Below are 19,752 nucleotides of genomic sequence, written 5' to 3' on the forward strand. Positions count from 1 at the left end.
TTTTCTCGTAAAATAGCGATAATATTCCAACCGGGCAACGTTGTATTCATTCAAAGGCTGAAAGAATAAAAATGGAGAAGTCTCGTGAATGCGCATCTCAGTCTCACTGTCCCCAGGCTGACCACTTACAAACTCTGCTGTTGTACTTTGCCCAGAGACTGCAGAGACTGCAGACACCCCATTCCACTTTCTGGCAGCTTTAGAGAGCCAATGGAAGCCTTAGAAAGTGTCACGTTACAGCACAGATGCTGTAATGTTGATAGAGATGCAACAGAAGGACAACAAATTGTCAGACAGGGCACTTCCTGTATGGAATCTTCTCAGGTTTTGGCCTGCCATATGAGTTCTGTTATACTCACAGACACCATTCAAACAGTTTTAGAAATTTTTGAGTGTTTTCTATCCAAATCTACTAATTATATGTATATTCTAGTTTCTGGTTAGGGTTCGTTTTTTATCCGGCCGTGAAAATACTGCCCCCTATCCCAAAGAAGTTAACTCAACCTTCCCCAAGGCAAACATTTGGACTATATTATCCCACACAACTACAAGGATGCACTTTCCTGCTAGGTGTAGGACCTCATATTGTAGCTTATAGATGAAATCAAATTGTATTTGTCACATGCGTCGAATACAACAGGTGCAGACCTGGAGGGAGAGGGGGGAGTGGGCTCTCTTTGATCCTCACCCAGGAGGGAAAGTCATGACAGTCCCCCTGTGGTGGGTTCAATCATGTGATTATCCTGCACGTTGCAACCCAACATAAAAATGACCACGGGATGTCCTGGTTGTGGATCACATTGCGGCCCCCTCTGGTGGTTTACTCTGGTAGGCTTTCTGAAAGCTGAAACACACCACAAGAATGGCCAGGGGATGTCCTGGTTCGTGATCACCATTGCAGCCCCCCTCTGGTGGTTTATCCTGGTAGGCTTTCTGCCAACAGAGCAGTCCACCACAAGAATGGGCAGCTGTAAGGCACCAGCTTAGGGCAGTCTACAGGGATGACTTATGGACCTCTGTGGAGAAACCTGTGAGTACTGTAGCTGTAGAGTAAAAAGGCCTTAGAGTAATTTGACTAAGGCTTGTATTTTGCTCGAAACCTTAAGTGATCCTAGCATAAATCTTCATTTGCCAAGAAAAAGAAAACCAAGTATCCTGGTAGGCTGCAACCTGTTCAGAATGAGTCTGACGTCATCAGATAATTTCCAGGTCAATGCCTGGAGGTCAGTAAGAATTGATGTCGACCTCAAGACATATGTGAACCACATGTTTTCACATGTGAAATGTCACGTGTGAAGTGTTCCAAAAACCATATGTTTTCATCATGTGAATTTCCTCATGTGAAATCATGTGGTTTTTCTGTAAGGGCTAAGAGTTTCCCTCCATAGGTCATTTAGAATCGCAACTGTACATTTCTCATTGTGAACAGTTACAACATAAATATGCTGTGAATGCTTCTTTGGAAAAGTCATGACCCTTTGACTGAAGCTGTTGGTGAACCAATGTAGCCTTTCAACTTAACCTTGTCAGGCTAGTAGCAGTTAGACCAGTGCATCCACAGCTTGTTGACGGTGAAAGCTTTCAGTTTCAAATTATTTGGTTCAGAGAATGCTATACAAACCCTGCAGCCCTACTGCAGATAACTGACAGTAACTATACGGGAGTAAACTTAAAGGGAGAAGTAGAAAGAATTAAAAGAGGGATAAATAATCAATAATGAAATGGAATCTTGTCTTGCATTTGAATATAACATAAAAAGAGATGCTGAATCTCAGAAGGCAGAACTCCATTTGATGTGCATTCTCGCTCTCGTGCTTGCTCTCCCTCTTTCTCTCTCTCTCTCTCTCTCTCTCTCTCTCTCTCTCCCTCTATCCCTCCCTTCCTCTCTTGTGATGAGATGGTGGATGGTGATGAGTGTGTGTGCGAGAGAATGAGAGAAAGAGAGAGATAATGTGTTTTGAATGCATGAGGAATTTAGTCAACAGCTTAGGCCGACTGAGGGCCGATCGTAGCTGTGCAGTGCACGGATCGTGCGTGTGAGTGAGAGACCGTGCTCACAGGCACTCCATCATCAGCTATACCCTGCAGCCTCTCTCACTCTCCTTATCCTCCTCCTGAAAAGAGAGAGAGATCACGCAACACGCCAGGGAAAAGACGACAAGAAGTGTAGGAGAGAAAAAGATCTGCAGAGGCAAAGACTCTCTCCTCTCTACATTGCTCTTTTTCTGAGTGTGAGAGGGAAGGGAAGAGGGAGAGACAGGAAGGCAGTGAGCCGCAGAAATAAAAAAGTGCTTCTTGTCATTCGTGCTGCTTTCCCTGCCGTGGCTCCAACCCACAGAGCTCTGGTTGTCAGCCAGCAAAGAGCAGAGTGCTAGAGCAGTAGCAGTGTCTCTCTCTCCACAGAAAGCAGCCTGAGGAAGAGAGGATGCTAAACAACTTGACAGACACCGAGGAGGGAGAGGGGGGACCCAACTGCCAGGGTGAGTGATGAAATCTATCACGGTGATGTGAGGGGCTGTGAGGGGGTGTGTGGGGGTGACTGTGTTTGTGTTGGAAGGTGGAAGGGGAGGGAGGTTAATAAGTGTGTTTGTGAGGGGGAGTATAAGGTGTTTATGGCAACAGTATTTTGGGGGGGGTGTATGTGTGTGCATGTGCTCATGAATGTGTGCTTGTGAGTACAGTGTGTGTCTTTGCAAGTTACAGTATACAGTTTGTGGGAGTGAGTGTGTGTCTGTTTTCAGGGATATGTGAGGGTGTGCAAACACTCGTGTATGTCACTCCACGACAGAGACAGACAGAGAGAGAGAGAGACAGAGAGAGAGAGAGAGAGAAAGGGATGGACAGAGGAATGTATCTGTATCTCTGCACTCCTCTTCTTCCACTGGCATTTACAGTGTTCAGCTGTAGCTGTTACTGCAAGGCTGCTGTGACAGGAATAATAATGGTGTTTCAGTGGGAAGAAGAGGAAAGGAGAGGAGCAGCAGATCTATTGTAGTCCTGTAGCCAGAGGACCAGTCTGCTTCATGACACTGTCACTGTCACTTGGCTCCCAGGCAGTCATGTTTTGGTAAAGGGACTGCCTGGGGATGCATATGTCAACCACAGTCCGTTTGCCAAGCATTCAGACCATTTCTTTTTTTTCTTGACTATAATCCCTCAGTTTTTTCTGAAGTTGAGAAAATACAGTGGCAGGACGGATGTCCCTCGACCCCTGCATCTTTGAGCCAGAGCAGTGCAGTAACGTTTCTGTGTACCTGCAGAGAAACTTCTTTCCTTCAGATGTGGCTTGCTGTGCTTTCAGCCTCTGCTTGTAGATTCTTGTATTCTTGTCATAGACATTTTCTCTGTTCTATGATAAGGCATAGAGTGAGTAGAGCAGAAAGTCAGCCTCTACAGAGCGTCTGGGGAATCCTGTCTTTAGATTCAACTCCAGGGATTTACAGAACTCATTCATGCTGATGGCTCACGCCATCAAGGATATTGTCCCAAGGGGGCATGATGAGCCATTCACAATGGTGTGAATTACGATAGCCTGATAGCCCCTGTTAGTGTGTGTCTGTGTGTGTGTGTGTGTGTGTGTGTGTGTGTGTGTGTGTGTGTTTGTGCATTGTGTGTTCACACATTGTGTGTTCACATTGAGCTCACGCTTCAGTCATCTTGGATCATGTTGAAAAGCCTTTTGATGGAGGTTGACAGTATGCATATGTGGGCAAAAACAGATTTTCCATGACAGGCTTGTTTGTGCTCCATCTGTGCATGCATGTACATGCATGCGCGTGCGTGTGTTTTTGCATGTGCATGCATACGTATTCATGTGTGCTCTACAACTCACCACTGCTGTAAGGCAGGATTAATTATGTGCTGATAAGACAAATTAATTATGAATCACAGGGATTTCCCAAAATGTATTAAGCTGATGTTATTTCTGAACACTTCAATTATGCTTTTGAACTACTTACATTTAAACATGTGAAGCAACACTTTCAAAGCCACTGCAGTCTTACTTCCATGGTGCAAGCATTAATCTTGGTATTCACACAGTCGCTGTCCGTGGTTCTGAATACTGTTGTTCTCTGGAACTATGCAATGCTGTTCCAGTCTACTGCATTTGTTAATACAGTGGACTGCACACATTGCTGGGATTAGACTCTGTCCATGGTGCTGAAATGAGGCTGTGCGGTAATCTCTCTCTCTCTCTACTCCTGCCCCCAGTCTGCTACAAATGCTCAAACTGCTTCATGTTCAATACCCAGCTGTGTGGGATTTTAGGATCTCACGTTACCAAGAAATAGTGAAATTCTTGCTAAACTATCTTTCCTAGAGTGTGTGCATTTGTGTGCACATTCTTGCATCCATGTGTTTTTTTGTGTGTGTGTGTGTAGGAGTGTGGGCATGTTTTTTTTTGTGTGTGTGTGTAGGAGTGTGTGCACATTTTAAACTCATTCTGAATTCTGCTGGGTTTCTCATTGGACTCTTGTGGTACAGTGGTCCTGGCTGGTTTTTGGCTTGTAATTGGTCATTGTCTGAAGTTAAATTATGACCCGGTGTTGCCTGGAATGGGCAGAGAACCCGAATGTGTGCTGCACAGGGAATAAAACATTAGGCAATTAAAACTACTGCAGCAACATGCATATATCAGCATATGAGCTTTCTGCATTATAAACGTTGATGTATTTCTAAAGGATTTTTTTGTTTTATAATGCATAATGCTATGTGATGCATTATGAATGCAGAGCCTAAAGGCTGTTAAAATACGTTGTGACCTTTTATGAATGCTTATAGCAAGTCTTATAATGCACCATGTGTGATAGAGGGAACTATAAATGAATTCATAATGCATTATACAGGTGGGTAATAAAAAGTGTTGCCGTAATCCCTGTCCAACTCATGTCTTTGTCAATGAAGGGTTGATCTGGTCTGTAATATTTTGGATTGACTGCCTGACTTGGCATTTGTCACAAGGTCTGCAGTTTGCAAATAGTCTGGGTAGCTATTTGACTAGATGTCTAGGAGTCTTATGGCTTGGGGGTAGAAGCTGTTTAGAAGCCTCTTGGACCTAGACTTTGCGCTCTGGTACCGCTTGCCGTGTGGTAGCAGAGGGAACAGTCTATGACTAGGGTGGCTGGAGTCTTTGACAATTTTTAGGGCCTTCCTCTGACACCACCTGGTATAGAGGTGCTAGATGGCAGGAAGCTTGGCCTCGGTGATGTACTGGGCCGTACGCACTACCCTTTGTAGTACCTCGCGGTTGGAGGCCGAGCAGTTGCCATACAAGGCAGTGATGCAACCCGTCAGGATGATCTCGATGTGCCAGTGGATGAGAGGGCACATGAGACATGGCTTAAGTTCATGTCAGGAGAAAGTTGACGCTGGTAGTAGGAATCAGGGAACAGGAGGGGACTACAAATAGCAGAAACATTCCATTACAGTGGCGTCATCATAGGTTTGGACAAATTTCTCCATGAGGTTGAACTCAGACATCTCAGAATTCACAAAGTCAAACAGGCTGTGCATCTCACCAACTCGACATGTCAAAGTAGCCCAAGAAATGGTCCTGAATAAAGCCCTGATCATCCACATACCTGACGATAACTGACAACTGCAAACAGACTGGTGGCACCACAGGTCCCAGAGTGGTGGGGCAATTTCTTTGCCCTGGGTTCTGCAGTTTTTGCTTATCTGGTAAACTAACCAGGTAAAACTCTGGACCCTATAGGATATGACAGTGATTCATCAGTTGAAAAAAGGTTTTATAACGGCTATGATGGGACCAGTTTTTCCTAATCAGGTCACATGGTTTTAAAAAAAACTCCTGGCCCTGGGCAGGATGAAAACCCTGTCAAACTGCACCTACCTTGTAATTATATTTAGACTAGACTAAAAGGGTTTCCTCTACACAGACACAGAGACAACAATTGATCGACAATAGAAATTACAGGCCTGAGCTTGCTTTATGCATGTTTGCGTCATGTAGACCTATGCAACTGTAGGCCTAATAAAGAATTTACTTTCGTTCCAGTGAATCATTTTTTATTGAAAATGTCTAGGCAGCATAGCCAGCCCAATTTGGAATATAAACAAAATTTGATCACATTCGCATTTTCTCCTGAAACAAACAAATGGACTACAGTATAAATAAGTAATGTTACCAATTAGTTTACCCTGACCAGATGGACAGGGTGCATAGGCTGAATGCAGCTGCTGTTGTTAGTATCATACAGTTGATCCAAATGTTGTTTTCATCCCATACAGCATGTCAGATCGCTAATGTTTAGTTGTAGCCTAGACTGCTGCAACATTTATATATTTCAAATTTACATTTTAACCTTTATTTAACTAGGCAAGTCAGTTAAGAACAAATTCTTATTTAAAATGACGGCCTATTGGGGAATAGTTTGTTAACTGTCTTGTTCAGGGGCAGAACGGCAGATTTTTACCTTGTCAGCTCGGGGATTCAATCAAGCAACCTTTTGGTTACTGGCTCAATGCTCTAACCTCTAGGCTACCTGCCGCCCCCCTAAAATGTTTGCTTGTGTCGGTCATGTTATTAGGTTTGCTAAATAAATACCGGAGGAAAGTGGAAAGTGCACTTGAGCACGTGTTGTGCCAAAAAACATGCTGCATCAACCTCTCTTGTAATCTCACTTTTAATGGACGATGCGAGGGAAACTATCAAATCATTCAGAATTGATTTCTACATCCCAGAGAAGACAGTAGAAACGGCCATATGCTCAGCAAGTAAAGCATTGTAACATGCAATTACCACTGCAAGCTCTTTGTAGTTGGCCTTGTTAGCAAAACTTTCCCTCTCATTGTGCCCCTAAGTAAAAGCCAACTCTTGCATACCCAAAAATGCAGTAGTGTCGATAAGCTGCTTGAGAACATCCCAATTCCTTCTTAAATTCTCGTTGTGTTGCGCAGTTTGAATACACAGACCTTTGTCCATTACATGAACTATACAGCTTTTTCCCCAGAAGCTGGAATCTGAGGTGGTCAATGAAAGGGCTTCTTCAACATAAAATCCACTACATTGTCATTAGAGTTAGCCATTCTGGCAGAGAAAATGGCACTCTGGTAGCTATCTATCTATTTGCTACTGAAGTTAGCAAAGCATATTGAAATAAATTACACTAACACAACACAAAAATAAAAACAAGCAAGCAATATATAATCCATCTCCTGTAGATTGAAGAACCAAATTTGAAGGTAATAATATCCTAAAAATTCTCAACTGTCATTATTCACGATCTCAATTTCAATCTTAATCAATCCAACAATGTCATCAAATCACCAAGTTTCTAAATCATAAATGTGTAGTACTAGGCTCATTTGCTGATCCTTTGATTGGATGGACAACATGTTAGTTCATAATGCAAAATCTTTGATTTGTAGGAGGACTTCCTCCAGAACTCATCATAATTACCATGTACAGTAGGTCTATGGAAAGGGGTGAGGAGCACGACCTCTTAGGTTTTGAAATCAATGTAGCCAGAGGAGGACGGAAAATAGCTGTCCACTGGCTACACCATGGTGCTACCCTAGAAGGTGATGCTGAGGCTACTGTGGACCTTTATTGCATAACAGTTTGTTTTAATCAGGTATTTAGTGATGTGAATATATTTAGTATAGTTTTATCTAAAAAGGATTTTAAAAATGTATGATTTATTATTTATGGTTCTCCGCATGGTCCTCTGCTTCCTCCTCTGAGGAGTTGCCACTGGCTGTAATGCTGAACTTCCACGATACGGATGGAAAAGAGCCCAAAGATTGAAATTGGATTAACAGCGAAGATGTGCTGTCTGTTTATTGACTTGAAACTCAGTGAGCATTGACCCTGCTGCGGTCTCCTGGAGTTGCTGAGAACACTGACACATTCACACACGTGCACTCACACACTCACACACACACTGGTCCCTCTGATGAGTTAAGAGGTTATGGTTAATAGTCTGAGTTATGGGACTGACACAGCATAAGATTAATGTTCCAAGAGAAGGTGCTAATTTGCACCGCTGTGACACAAAGACAGGACGACAACTCAAACTGTTAATAGCCAGCATATATACTAAACCCCCACCTCAGTAGAGCAAGCATCATTCAAACATTTAAACTTCAAATAGAGCTTCATGGCAAATTTGGCCCATTAACTTTACTGCCATAGGTGTCATGCAATATTATCACCTGTTTGCATGCAGTGTTGTTGGAAAGGCTTATTCACAATTAAATGTTGGCACCTGCTATTTTCAGAAAGGAACAATAACAGGCATCACAATAATAGAAACTGTGAAAAGAGCAGGTGCAAACTTTGCACTGACGCAAATGTTTAATTCAATCTCCCCATAGTATATTGCCAATAAAGGTAGAATATGGAGGGAAAATATATATATATAGAAAAACATCTTAATTATACAGCAGGCTCTGCCATCTACTTCATTGTAATTGCTTGGTGACTGTTTAAATATATAACTAGTCATTACTTCGGTTCCAACCTGTACTTATTCTATTTGACGGAAACGGCTGATGCGAGTCCCTCCCTGGTGAAAGAGTGAAATTTAGTTTTTTTATTTAGCAGTGTTTAAAAATGTTTTTGTAGCTCTGAGCTTAATATTAATGGAAGGTGAGGGACTGTGACTAGAGAGGTCCAGATCCTTATTTCTGAGTTTTATTTCTCCCAATCAGATCTGAAATATGTTTCAGAGACACAAAGAGAGAGATAGAGAGAGAGGCAAAATCTGATGACACGGGTTTAATTTGAAACATGTTTGTTAAAATGACTAGGGAGTAAGTGGACAGCCACAGAGGAATGTAATGGTGTAACGGCGTTGGTAGTCGTGATTAGGAATGAGGCGCAGGAAGCAACGAGCACAGGGAGTGTTGTTCTTTTAATAACACTTTGAGAAAGAAAATCAAAGTTCCCAAACACAGGGAAATAAATAAAGTGTGACAATGCCAAGCCGAACATGAACAAGACAGTCGGAAACAACAATTAATCCCGCACGAAAAGGAGCAGGCCAGCTAACCTAAATAGCCCTTCTAATGGCTAATTTACCACAGGTGTGTAAAATAAAAAAAAGGGAAAAGCAAAGGGAATCGGTGGCAGCTAATAGACCGGTGACGACGACCGCCGAGCGCCACCCGAGCAGGAGGGGGCGCCACCGTCGGTGGGAATCGTGACAGTACCCCCCTCCTGACGCGCGGCTCCTGCAGCGCGCCGACACCGGCCTCGAGGTCGACCCGGAGGGCGAGGGGCAGGGCGATGCGGACGGAGGTGGTGGAAATCCCTCAACATAGATGGGTCCAGGACGTCCTCCGCCGGCACCCAGCACCTCTCCTCCGGGCCGTACCCCGCCCAGTCCACGAGGTAATGCAGGCCCCTCGCCCGGCGTCTCGAGTCCAGAATGGCCCGTATGCTGTACGCCGGGGACCCCCCGATGTCCAGAGGGGACGAAGGGACCTCCGGCACCTCATCTTCGTGAAGGGGACCAGCTACCACCGGCCTGAGGAGAGACACATGAAACGAGGGGTTAATACGGTAATAGGAAGGGAGTTGCAACCGATAACACACCTCGTTTATCCTCCTCAGGACTTTGAAGGGCCCCACACACTGCGGCCCCAGCTTCCGGCAGGGCACGCGGAGGGGCAGGTTCCGGGTCGAGAGCCAGACCCTGTCTCCCGGTGCGAACACGGGCGCCTCACTGCGGTGGCGGTCAGCACTCCTCTTCTGCCGCGCACTGGCCTCCTTTAGTGAGTTCTGGACGGCTCTCCAGGTCTCCTTGGAGTGCTGGACCCAGTCCTCCACCGCAGGAGCCTCGGTCTGGCTCTGGTGCCATGGTGCCAGGACCGGCTGGTAACCTAACACACACTGAAAGGGTGATATATTAGTTGAGGAGTGGCGAAGTGAGTTCTGGGCTAATTCAGCCCAGGGAATATACCTCGCCCACTCCCTGGCCGGTCCTGGCAATACGACCTCAGGAACCTGCCCACCTCCTGGTTCACCCTCTCCGCCTGCCCATTGCTCTCGGGGTGATAACCGGAGGTCAAACTGACCGAGACCCCCAGCCGCTCCATAAACGCTTTCCAGACCCTGGATGTGAACTGGGAACCTCGATCAGAGACAATGTCCTCCGGCACCCCGTAGTGCCGGAAGACGTGGGTAAATAGGGCCTCCGCAGTCTGCAGGGCCGTAGGGAGACCGGGCAATGGGAGGAGATGGCAGGACTTAGAGAACCGATCCACAACCACCAGAATCGCCGTGTTCCCCTGAGAGGGGGGAAGATCTGTCAAGAAGTCGATGGACAGGTGCGACCATGGTCGTTGTGGAACGGGGAGGGGCTGTAACTTCCCTCTCGGTAGATGCCTAGGAGCCTTACTCTGGGCACACACCGAACAGGAAGAGACATAGGACCTCACCTCCTTAGCCAAGGTGGGCTACCAGTACTTCCCCCTTAGACCCCGCACTGTCCTCGCCTCACCAGGATGACCCGCAGTAGGTAGCGTGTGTGCCCACCGAATCAAACGATCACGAACACCGAGCGGCACATACATGCGCCCTACGGGCACCTGCGCAGGCGCAGGTTCCAACACCAATGCCCGCTCGATGTCCGTGTCCACCTCCCATACCACTGGTGCCACCAGCCTAGATGCTGGAATGATCGGAGTTGGATCGATGGGCCGGTCCTCCGTGTCATATAGACGGGACAGCGCGTCGGCCTTAGTATTCAGGGAACCCGGTCTATAGGAGATGGTAAACCTAAACCGGGCGAAGAACATGGCCCACCTCGCCTGACGTGGATTCAGTCTCCTCGCTGCCCGGATGTACTCCAGGTTTCGGTGGTCGGTCCAGATGAGAAAGGGGTGTTTAGCCCCCTCAAGCCAGTGCCGCCACACCCTCAGAGTTTTAACCACCGCTAGCAACTCCCTGTCCCACACATCGTAGTTACGCTCCGCCGAACTGAGCTTCTAAGAAAAGAAAGCGCAGGGGCGGAGTTTCGATGGCGTACCCGAGCGCTGTGATAGCACGGCACCCACCCCAGCCTCGGATGCATCTACCTCCACTACGAACGCTAAAGACGGGTCCGGGTGCGCCAACACGGGTGCGTCGGTGAACAGCGCCTTCAACCTCTTGAAGGCTCTGTCCGCCTCCGTCGACCATCGCAAACGCACCGGCCCCCCCTTCAACAGTGAGGTAATGGGAGCCGCTACCTGGCCAAAACCCCGGATAAACCTCCGGTAGAAATTGGCAAAGCCTAAGAACCGCTGCACCTCCTTCACCGTGGTTGGAGTCGGCCAATTACGCACGGCCTTAACGCGGTCACACTCCATCACCACCCCCGTGGTGGAAATGCGATAACCCAGAAAGGAGACGGCTCGTTTGGAAAACTCACACTTCTCAGCCTTAACATATAGGTCATGCTCCAGCAGTCTACCAAGCACCTTGCGTACCAGGGACACATGCGCGGAGCGGGTGGCGGAATATATCAGAATGTCATCGATATAGACAATCACGCCCTGCCCGTGCAGGTCCCTGAGAATTTCGTCAACAAAGGTTTGAAAGACGGCTGGAGCATTTTTCAACCCATACAGCATGACGAGGTACTCATAATGGCCTGATGTGGTACTAAAGGCGGTTTTCCACTCGTCTCCCTTCTTGATCCGCACCAGATTATACGCGCTCCTGAGATCCAACTTTGTGAAGAACTGTGCTCCGTGAAATGATTCCACCGCCGTAGCGATGAGAGGTAGTGGGTAACTAAATCCCACCGTGATAGCGTTTAGACCTCGGTAATCAATGCACGGACGCAGACCTCCCTCCTTTTTCTTCACAAAAAAGAAACTTGAGGAAGCGGGTGAGATGGAGGGCCGAATGTACCCCTGTCCCAGGGATTCCGTGACATATGTCTCCATAGCCGCCGTCTCCTCCTGTGACAAGGGGTACACGTGACTCCTGGGAAGCGCAGCGTTTACCTGGAGATCTATCGCACAATCCCCCTGTCGATGAGCTGGTAATTTAGTCGCCCTCTTTTTACAAAAAGCGATCGCCAAATCGGCGTATTCAGGGGGAATGCGCACGGTGGACACCTGTTCTGGACTCTCCACCGACGTGGCACCTATGGAAACTCCTAGACACCTTCCTGAACACTCCTCTGACCACCCCTGGAGAACCCCCTGTCTCCACGAAATACGGGGATTGTGACCAGCCAGCCAGGGGACCCCCAGCACCACCGGAAACGCAGGCGAATCAATAAGGAAAAAACGAATGCGTTCCATATGATTCCCCTGCGTTACCATGTCCAGTGGCACCGTAGACTCCCTGACTAGCCCTGACCCTAATGGTCGGCTATCTAGGGAGTGCACGGGGAAAGGGGAATCTATCGGCACGCGCGGAATGCCCAGCACAATGGCAAGTCCACGGTCCATAAAATTCCCAGCTGCGCCTGAATCGACTAGCGCCCTATGCTGGGAAGAGGGGAAAAATTTAGTAAAAAAAACAGGTAAAAACACGTGACCAACAGGGGGTTCTGGGTGAATCTGGTGCTGACTCACCTGAGGTGACCGAGAAGTGTTCTGCCTGCCATCTCGACTCCCAGACTGGCTCCTCCAGCACCGGTCGGCCGTGTGTCCTCTCCGACCACAGCTGGTGCAGGAGGAGCCACCTCCTCCGGTGCTCCCACCTCCATAGGGGTAGGAGCGGGGGTGCACGGGGGTGGAACGGGCAGGACCCTCTCCGAACGCCCGCGGACAGCCAGCAAATTGTCCAGACGTATGGACATATCAATCAGCTCGTCCAGGCACAGAGCTGTGTCCCGACAGGCCAGCTCCCTGCGGACGTCCGCCCGGAGACAGCAGCGGTAGTGGTTTATGAGGGCCCTGTCGTTCCACCCCGCCCCAGCAGCCAAGGTCCTGAACTCCAGCGCGAAGTCCTGAGCACTCCTCGTCTCCTGCCTGAGGTGGAACAGCCGTTCCACCTGAACTCTGGGTAGTGGTCCCTCGCCGAGTCTGGACCGTTCCAGACCGCATTAGCCCACTCCAGAGCTCGGCCCGTCAGGCAGGAAACGAGGGCACTCACGCTCTCCTCCCCCGTGGGAGCAGGTCTGACGGTGGCCAGGTACAGCTCAAGCTGGAGCAAAAACCCCTGGCACCCAGCCGCCGCCCCATCGTACTCCCTCGGGAGCGCCAAATGAAGCGCGCCAGAGCCAGACGTCATGGGAGGCGCAGATGGCTGTATCGGGGGAGGTGGAGGTGGAGAGAGGATACCACTTCTCTCCCATTGGTCCATCCTCTCCATCATCTGGTCCATGGCCGATCCGATGCGATGTAGGACTGTCGTGTGATGGAGCACGCGTTCCTCCATCGAGGGCAGAGGAGTGCTCGCTGCTTCCGCTGATTCCATACCTTTATGGTGGTGCTGGATTCTGTAACAGCGTTGGTAGTCGTGATTAGGAATGAGGCGCAGGAAGCAACGAGCACAGGGAGTGTTGTTCTTTTAATAACACTTTGAGAAAGAAAAAATCAAAGTTCCCAAACACAGGGAAATAAATAAAGTGTGACAATGCCAAGCCGAACATGAACATACAGTCGGAAACAGCAATTAATCCCGCACGAAAAGGAGCGGGCCAGCTAACCTAAATAGCCCTTCTAATGGCTAATTTACCACAGGTGTGTAAAATAAAAAAAAGGGAAAAGCAAAGGGAATCGGTGGCAGCTAATAGACCGGTGACGACGACCGCCGAGCGCCACCCGAGCAGGAGGGGGCGCCACCGTCGGTGGGAATCGTGACAAATGGCAACACAAATGGAAAATTATACCCTTGATAAATAAGCCTTGGCCTGCTGTCAGACCAGCAGACAGATTGTTATCTCCGGGGGTAAAGGATTGTTCAGCTGCGTCTCACCAGCATTCAGGCTCCTGTGGAGAAATACACATGAATCTCATATCAGGAGCGATTTGTGCCACTGTTTAAAATGGTAATGTACTTGAGGCTATTGAAGAACATACAGACATACCTCCGATTGTTCAGTTAGTATTTTTCATCTTCTCATAGAGATGAAGAGAGAAACAGGGGTATAGAATAAGAGAAAGACAGACAGGCAGATGAAAGGAACACAGAAACAGAAATGGGATGGGAGGGAGAGAGAGAGTAACCTGAGTCACTCCTTTCTTCACCTACCTTCTCCTCCTGTACTCTGATCTATGCTTTGGTTATGTCACAGTCTGACAGCATGTGGCTCCATTTGTCCCCTGCGTGTGATCCCAGATAATTACCTCTCTATTATTATTCTGTACATTGAGCCAGACATCAGCACAAACAGGCCTGGGAAAGACACAGCTAGCTGGCTGATTCACAATCTAGAAGGGCAACTGTGAAATTGAAAGTTGAAAAACCCCTCACACTTGAGGATAGGTCTTCAAGTTTGTGTCTCAACACACATCTCAACATTTAGAGTGCAGAATATGCATTTGAATGTACAGTGCAGAAGATATATGTGTGTCACATACTGCACCCACAACATACAGTGAAACAAAGTCAGTACAGGACATAGTCCTTGAATCCACATGCTTTTCACTGCCCACCCACACCAGAATTGTCCATTGTTTCCTGTGTAGATACGAGACTGGGAAATGCACCAAACTCTAATTGTTTGGGTGTCAGACACGGCTCACAGGTGGAGCGTGACCTTTTGTTTTCAATCCAACATTTGAGATACGTCATTATGCCAAACAGTGGGATAATGAGGCAGTCTGCAGTCTTAACATATAAAACACACATGCAGACACGCACATGCGCACATGCGCACACACACACACACACACACACACACACACACACACACACACACACACACACACACACACACACACACACACACACACACACACACACACACACACACACACACATAGGAGAGTGATCATCGGCCCCATAGAGGCAGACAGAACGGGAACATAATAATGAAATAGGCCTTGGAACATACTCTGATCGTCTTCAAAGACAAACTACGTAAAACAAAAGTCAGAATGTGAAAAATGGCCCATTCCAAGAGAAACTGAGGCTACAGAGTCCCCAGAGCCTCAGCTCACTGCCTGCCAAGCAGCAATACAAATTGACGCGTTGGGGGCTAATCAATAGTCTATCAATGGGACTGGCGTTAAGGTGAGGAGAGAGGACAGGAGGCTCTCTTCTGGAATGTGCTTGCACATCAGAAACACTTTAATTCACTCCATTTCTGTATCGACTGCTCTAGTACATGATCTTCCCTCTCCCATCCCACGCAACGGAGTTCTGATCAGCTAGCTGATACGTGCATAATGCAGCAACACTCGTCATTGGCTAATTAAACAGCATTGTGTTACATGTTTGCAGCTTTGAATTTATGAGAGTATGCATTACTAAAGAACTCAATAGATTATCTTATACTGGCGCAGTGAACCACATAGCAAAACATCCAATCAGGTTTTTAAGGACCCTATTGCCTATCTCTACAGAATTAATTATGTAAACTCATAAATCCAAGCTATGTGCATCCATCTGAAGGCCAAGTGTATTTTTTGTTTGTTTATCTATCTCACTTCTCGTAACCTCTGAGATTTAATTCCCTTAAACATCTTTCGGTCTTGATACACATTGATTTTCACCAATTACAGTCAGATGGAAAGGCTATTATCCTCTCCCTCTTTTTCAAAATGTTTCTCCCTTTTACTCTGATTCAGGATACGGAATGTGAACTACATGTTCTTCACAGTATACATCACCTTTCTATCTGCAGTGATCTAAATATTACACACCATTGCATATGCCCCAGGATACTGTATTCTACCTGGTTAACCACACCCGCAAACACACACACATGCACGCACGCACGCACGCACGCACGCACGCACGCACGCACACACACACACACACACAGGTGGATGTGACTTGGAGGCCCAAGGCAGAGCCCAGTCTGAGGCCCCCATGTCTATTTAAAGAGTGACTTCCCCTAAAAAGCAACTTTTAATTTCTAAAATGGCCTATGTGGCGTCAATACGGGTCAGATACATTTATTAAATTGACGACAATGTGTAAAAAGGATCATTTCGCCATAAAGTCAGAGATGGTAGGAAAAAAGGGTATGTGGGTTGGCAGCACCCAGGCAATCATCAATTCGGAGCTCAGCTGCATGTGACACAATCGTCATGCCCATGGTCAATTTAGTTTGACATTCGATATCCCTATGGGGCTAGATGAAGACCATCAATAAATTCTACAATGTATATGGGCAATATTTTAAAATATCAATATCTCCAAATGTCAATGACTTAAAAACCCCAAACCAACTATAAATTGTAGAAATCCAGATACAAATATTTAAAGCTTTTAATTAGACAACAAAAAAATGTGCAGCATGAAAAATATTGTCCGATTTACATTGTGTAATTTATTGAGGGTTCCTAACTATCCCCAGAGATAACCAAAGTCAAACCAACTTTGCCACGGTCGCACACCGGCTGGCTGAAGCTAATTGATGAAATGATTTGGTTAAAAGGGCAGTTATTTTAAAATATAAGTTATAGGTCTGTCATGACTGTCCTGTGAGGATCAAAACGTGTCAGATCAGCTTGGCAATGGCTGACAATAACCAGACCCTCTCCAACACGCAAAGGGAGGGAGGAGGGAACTCTGGGGGTTTTGAAACCTCCAAACCCGGTCGTAAATTTAAGCAGGAGAGAACTCTCTCTCTACACTTTAGTATTTGCATTTGTATTTGCCAAAGCAGCAGCTACTTTTCATGAGGTCCAGCAAAATTAAGGCAAATTATACAATTTTAAAAACATTACAATACATTCACATATTTTACAACACACTGTGTGCCCTCAGTCCCCTACTCCACCACTACCACATATCTACAGAACTAAATCCATGAGTATGTATACTGCGTGTGTTATTGTGTGTGTGTGTGTGTGTGTGTGTGTGTGTGTGTGTGTGTGTGTGTGTGTGTGTGTGTGTGTGTGTGTGTGTGTGTGTGTGTGTGTGTGTGTGTGTGTGTGTGTGTGTGTGCATATGTTTGTGCCAATGTTTGTGTTGCTTCACAGTCCCCGCTGTTCCATAAGGTGTTTTTTTATCTGTGTTTTAAATAAAATGTTACTGCTTGATGTGGAAATAGAGTTCCATGTAGTCATGGCTCTATGTAGTACTGTATGCCTCCCATAGTCTGTTCTAGACTTGGGGACTGTGAAGAGAACTCTTGTGGCATGTCTTGTGGGGTATGCATGGGTGTCCGAGCTGTGTGCCAGTAGTTTAGACAGACAGCTCGGTGTGTTCAACATGTCAATACCTCTCATAAATAAAAGTAGTGAGGAAGTCAATCTTTCCTCCATTTTCAGCCAAGAGAGATTGACATGCATATTATTAATATTAGCTCTCTGTGTACATTCAAGGGTCAGCCGTGCTGCCCTGTTCTGAGACAATTGTAATTTTCCTAAGTCCTTTTTTGTGGCACCTGACTACACAACTGAACAGTAGTCAAGATGCGACAAAACTAGGGCCTGTAGGACTTGCCTTGTTGATAGTGTTGTTAAGAAGGCAGAGCATCACTTTATTATAGACAGACTTCTCCCGATCTTAGCTACTACTGCATCCATGTTTTGACCATAACAGTTTACAATCCATGGTTACTCCAAGCAGTTTAGTCATCTCAACTTGCTCAATTTCCACATTATTTATTACAAGATTTGGTTGAGGTTTAGGGTTTAGTGAGTGTTTTGTTCCAAATACAATGCTTTTAGTTTTAGACATATTTAGGGCTAACTTATTCCTTGCCACCCACTCTGAAACTAACTGCAGCTCTTTGTTGAGTGTTGCAGTCATTTCAGTCGCTGTAGTAGCTGACGTGTATTGTGTTGAGTCATCCGCATACATAGACACTCTGGCTTTACTCAGTCAGTGGTATGTCGTTAGTAATAATTGAAAAAGCAAGGGGCCTAAACAGCTACCCTGGGGAATTCCTGACTCTAACTGGATTATATTTGAGAGGCTTCCATTAAAGAACACCCTCTGTGTTCTGTTAGACAAGTAACTCTTTATCCACATTATGGCAGGGCGTGTAAAGCCATAACACATCGATTTTTCCAGCAGCAGACTATGATCGATAATGTAAAAAGCTGCACTGAAGTCTAACAAGACAGCCCCCACAATCATTTTGCAATCAATTTCTCTCAGCCAATCATCAGTCATTTCTGTAAGTGCTGTGCTTGTTGAGTGTCCTTCCCTATAAGCATGCTGAAATTCTGTTGTTAATTTATTTACTGTGAAATAGCATTGTATCTGGTCAAACACAATTTTTTCCCGAAGTTTACTAAGGGTTGGTAACAGGCTGATTGATTGGCTATTTGAGCCAGTAAAGGGGGCTTTACTAATCATGGGTAGCAGAATGCCTTTAGCTTCCTTCCAGGCCTGAGGGCACAAGCTTGGCAATGAAAAGACATTCAAGTAGTTTGCAATATCAGTGGGCTTTGTGATGAATGAGCCATCTGATTCAATGAATGAAGGAGCCAAGTTGGCTTTTTTCTCCAAAATTTCATTTAAGGTGCCCCAAAGCTTTTTGCTGTCATTCTTTATATTATTTATCTTTGTTTCGTAGTGTAGTTTATTTATATTTTTATTTAGCTTAGTCACATGATTTCTTAATATGCAGTACGTTTGCCAATCAGTTGGGCTGTCAGACTTAACTGCCATACCTTTTGCCTCATCCCTCTCAGCCATACAATTTTTCAATTTCTCATCAATCCAAGGGATTTAATCGTTTTTACAGTCATTTTCTCAATGCGTGCTTATTAGTAACTGGAATAAGTAGTTTCATAAATGCATCGAGTGCAGCGTCTGGTTGCCCCTCATTACACACCACAGACCAGCAAATATTCTTTACATTATCAACATCACTACAAAACTTCTTGTATGACCTCTTATACACTATATTAGGCCCAGCCTTTGGAACTTTGGTTTTCCTAGATATGGCTATTATATTGTGATCACTACATCCTATGGATTTGGAAAGTGCTTTAAAGAAAATATCTGCAGCATTAGTAAAGATGTGATCAATACATGTTAATGATTTAATTCATGTGCTGTTTTTAACTACCCTGGTAGGTTGACTGACAACCGGATCCAGGTTGAAAGCACTGGTTATAGTTTGAAGTTATTTCCTGAGTGGGCAGCTTGATGATAGCCCATCAATATTTAACCTCCAGATGAAAAGCATGCCCAAAGTAAACTGCCTGCTACTCAGGCCCAGAAGCTAGGATATGTATATAATTAGGAGATTTGGATAGAAAACACTCTAAAGTTATTATTTTGAAATAGCTGTTTTTCCAATGAAAGCCTATCCACCATTTAAAGGGATAGGACCCAGATTCCGTTCCCTATGGCTTCCACTAGTTGTGAACAGTCTTTAGACATTGTTTCAGGCTTTTATTCTGAAAAATTAGGGAGAATGACAACTTTGAGTGAGTGAATAGTGGGATGACCCCAGAGCTCTTTTCTCCGTGCGACCGAGAGCGCACCTTTCTTGTTTTTCTTTTATATTGACAACGCTATTGTCCGGTTGTAATATTATCGATTATTTAGGCTAAAAACTACCTGAGGATTGATTATAAACATCGTTTGACATGTTTCTACAAACTTTACCAGTACTATTTGGAATTTCCGTCTGCCTGTTGTGACCGCATTTGAGCCATTGGATTACTGAACAAAACGCGCCAACAAAATGGAGGTTTTTGGAT

General features: G+C 45.8%; 1 protein-coding gene across 2 annotated transcripts in view; it reads left to right on the forward strand.

The window, feature by feature from the left end:
• The first annotated feature begins 1,905 nt into the window (after window positions 1-1,905).
• The window catches only part of LOC106571859 (solute carrier family 12 member 5-like), a 107,286-nt gene continuing 89,439 nt past the window's right edge, over window positions 1,906-19,752 (forward strand). For both annotated transcript variants that reach the window (XM_014145359.1, XM_014145360.1), the window contains exon 1: window positions 1,906-2,480. In XM_014145359.1, the coding sequence (XP_014000834.1) occupies window positions 2,426-2,480 (55 nt within the window). In that variant the 5' untranslated portion in view covers window positions 1,906-2,425. The remainder of the gene's footprint in view (window positions 2,481-19,752) is intronic.

Source organism: Salmo salar, chromosome ssa15, assembly GCF_905237065.1.
Source record: "Salmo salar chromosome ssa15, Ssal_v3.1, whole genome shotgun sequence".
Taxonomy (NCBI): domain Eukaryota; kingdom Metazoa; phylum Chordata; class Actinopteri; order Salmoniformes; family Salmonidae; genus Salmo; species Salmo salar.